Source organism: Glossina fuscipes, unplaced genomic scaffold, assembly GCF_014805625.2.
Source record: "Glossina fuscipes isolate IAEA_lab_2018 unplaced genomic scaffold, Yale_Gfus_2 2, whole genome shotgun sequence".
In the NCBI taxonomy this organism is placed as follows: domain Eukaryota; kingdom Metazoa; phylum Arthropoda; class Insecta; order Diptera; family Glossinidae; genus Glossina; species Glossina fuscipes.
In genome coordinates, this window is record NW_023998416.1 from 21,490,799 (window position 1) to 21,493,854 (window position 3,056).

Below are 3,056 nucleotides of genomic sequence, written 5' to 3' on the forward strand. Positions count from 1 at the left end.
CCAAAATTTATCGTATTTTTTTTTTTTTTTTAACAAGCAAGGCAGAGTTCAAGAGAGCAAGGAAATTCCATTCGTGATCTTGTTGTGGATCTGTTATCGCATATTTTACTTTACTTGAAATATTTCCATTGTTTGTCCATTAAGTGGTTATACTAAAATTATAAATGATTTACCTAAACTTCTAAGGGACGCTGCTCTACTGCACGCAGTATCCATTTAACAATCTACTGACTACTACACTCATTATATATACACAAACTACACTCATTATATCTTTCTTAGATTATGCCGACTAGCATGCGTATACTAAGTAAAACTATTTTTTGTCTCTTATGTAATGTGTTCTTGCCTGGCTATGCTGGATTGTATTTTGCATTTTAAATACAACAAAAACAAAAATTGTTGTTCCTTTTAATAAAAGAAAGCAAAATGATTGCTTCTGCAGCAAAACTAACATTAACGATAGCCAACTTCCGCAACGAAAATTGTTGATGCAGAACATATAAAGCAAACCAATGACACGAATGATTAATTGACCGAATACTAAAATAAGCGTGAAATTTCTAAATAAAAAGTGAAACATTTCTTTGTACAAACAAGCGGAGAAATGCTTTAATTTATTATAATTTAATTAAGAATTTCATAAATTTTATCGAATTAAAATTCTAAGAGAAAGGGAAAAACGTACCTGATCTATATAACTATGAGGTAAACATAAATAACAATTAAAATTAATTATCATTTTCATATAATTTTGCTAACAAGTTTTAATGGCTAACATTATGTAATTAATTAATAAATAATTGTGAATTAAGGCGTCAATTTGGGCATGGAAACAAAGTATTACATTCAACCAACATCAAAGTCCATGCCAATTAAGGTCTTCTGTTGCTATACCAATAACACATAACTGCGTTGTTACACAACGTAATACATTCATTCTTTTGTGATTGATTGAGGAAATGAATATAGTGTACTTTGCGCTATAGTTTTGAGAGAGCGTCTCTCGCACGTCTTGTGCATACATGAAGCAAAAACCATCGAAAAATTCAACCCTGATTAGTGCGCTGCTTTGCATTTTCTCTATCGTTCTTCACTGAAATAGAAAATTACTCAATTTAATTATATATTAACGCACCCTACTGCACAAAGTTTTCACCTTGAAAAATTCAGAAAAACAATGATACAGGTAAGTATTATGTTCTACCAGAAACCAAATTTTAACACACACAGGTACTTCGATTTTTCGTTAAGTCGGTCAAAATTGCTGCGAATTTTAATTCCCTACATTTATGTGATAGGTTAACATTTTGAAAAGTTTTTGCCCATTAAGCGAATGGTCAGTTTAATTTAACTGATTTTCAAACTTGAGTATCTTTTTCCCTCAAGCAAATTTTCCCAATGGACCGAAGAACTAACTTATTACGTTTCCTTTATTTTACATCGATAAAAAATTTGCTGAGTACGAAAAACCTTTTATTTTTTTAATGGATATGATGTAGGATGTTGTTTACCTTAGAAAAAGTTCATAACAGGACTACATATACACAAAGATCTTCGAAAATTTATCAACTTTTTCAGGAGAAAAGTAAGAATGCCACTAGATCTTAATGGCCTCAGCCAGTCACCAAGAGCTTGCGTTTTAATTACAAGCAATGTTGTCTCAAATCATCTTATCGTAGTCGCACGTGTAGTTCAAACTTCCAAAATTCCTTAAGACCCGGGAGAATAACAAAGGATTTACTTCACTTATGCAGTAAGAGAAAAAACTGTTGAGAGAACATAAATATATGTAAAATAGATATTGTTGATTATGTGATAATGTAGTAGAAATCCACGATTTTGATATCGATATCGATCTGTACTCTTCAATCAGGTATAAATTTTCTAAGAACATATTTAATCAAAGACACCTGTTTTAAGAAAGGCATACTAATGGTGTTTAGTGTAATTTCTCAAAGCGTTGTGTCCAGGAGAATTCCCTTTCAACAATTTTTGAAATAACACTTCACGATGTGCAGGTATTATTTATTATAGCATTGTTCGAAATTTAAAGCCACTCCGCACATCTTAGAGATTCACAGTCATTTTACAAATAGCAACGTGAACGTTTATCATCGATTCTATTCAATTTTAATCATCAAAATGCAATCTTGTGCCAGCGAACCACTTGTGCCAGAAGCACAGTATCGTCATAAAAAATTCGATATACACAAAAAATCCTCGCCTGCACCGTCACCGATTGGGATTTCTACGGCGGATGACGCGAAAACACATGGGGAAAGTGTAATGAATGAAAGTCTGCAAGACAAACGCAAAAAACGACTTTGTGAATCGAAGGATTCAAATCAAATTAGCTTGGAAACTTATGTAAAGGTTAAGGAAAAACTTGACCAGGAGTTAAGTTCTTGCGATGAATTGCCGATGCCAGCATTAAAAAGATTTCGCAAGTGTTCGTTATCTTCAAAGGCAGTAACTAATCCACCTACAATAGAGGAGGAAACCTTAAAAAAGATCTGTGAACACCAAGAAAGAATGAAAAGAAAATTTCCAACTAAAGAACGGTCAGCGAAAGAACAAGAGAGACGGAATAAGAACACAGAATCATGCCGCATAACCCGTAAGATGACAAAATTAAAACAAATCGTAATTGAAGAAGAATATAAAACAGATTATGAGGAGAACATGAAAATTAAAGAAAAATTGACACGAACGTATACGTATTTGAATGTTCTACTCCGTTTAAAAAATGGAGATCGCGATGTACTGGAGACAATTCCGAAGGAATAAAAAATAACCGATATAAAGCTGTATACATGGGCGTGGATAGCAGATATTATTAAGAATTCTTTTCTTAAGCACTTTTTTTCTCATTCAATTTTCATTACAGTTATTCTACGAAATTATTTTGAATAATTTTTTGTTATCAGACTTTTTAAGTAACGTTCCAAGTATGTCAAGTTAAAATGAATACGCGCCAGCCATATTTATGTGTAATAAAAATTTTTAAAAAGTAACAAAAATCCATCCATTTTTAACTACGAGAGAGTTCAAAT

At 32.1% G+C, this 3,056-nt stretch overlaps 1 protein-coding gene across 1 annotated transcript; it reads left to right on the top strand.

Moving 5' to 3' along the window:
• The first annotated feature begins 2,145 nt into the window (after nucleotides 1-2,145).
• On the top strand, nucleotides 2,146-2,790 carry LOC119633048 (protein Mabiki). The gene has a single exon (XM_038026249.1). It carries the CDS (start codon nucleotides 2,146-2,148, stop codon nucleotides 2,788-2,790), a length of 645 nt encoding a protein of 214 aa, XP_037882177.1.
• Nucleotides 2,791-3,056: the final 266 nt, after the last annotated feature.

What these genes read in the sequence shown, in the direction of transcription:
- LOC119633048 (XM_038026249.1), top strand. Translation starts at nt 2,146, where the DNA reads ATGCAATCTTGTGCCAGCGAACCACTTGTGCCAGAAGCACAGTATCGT.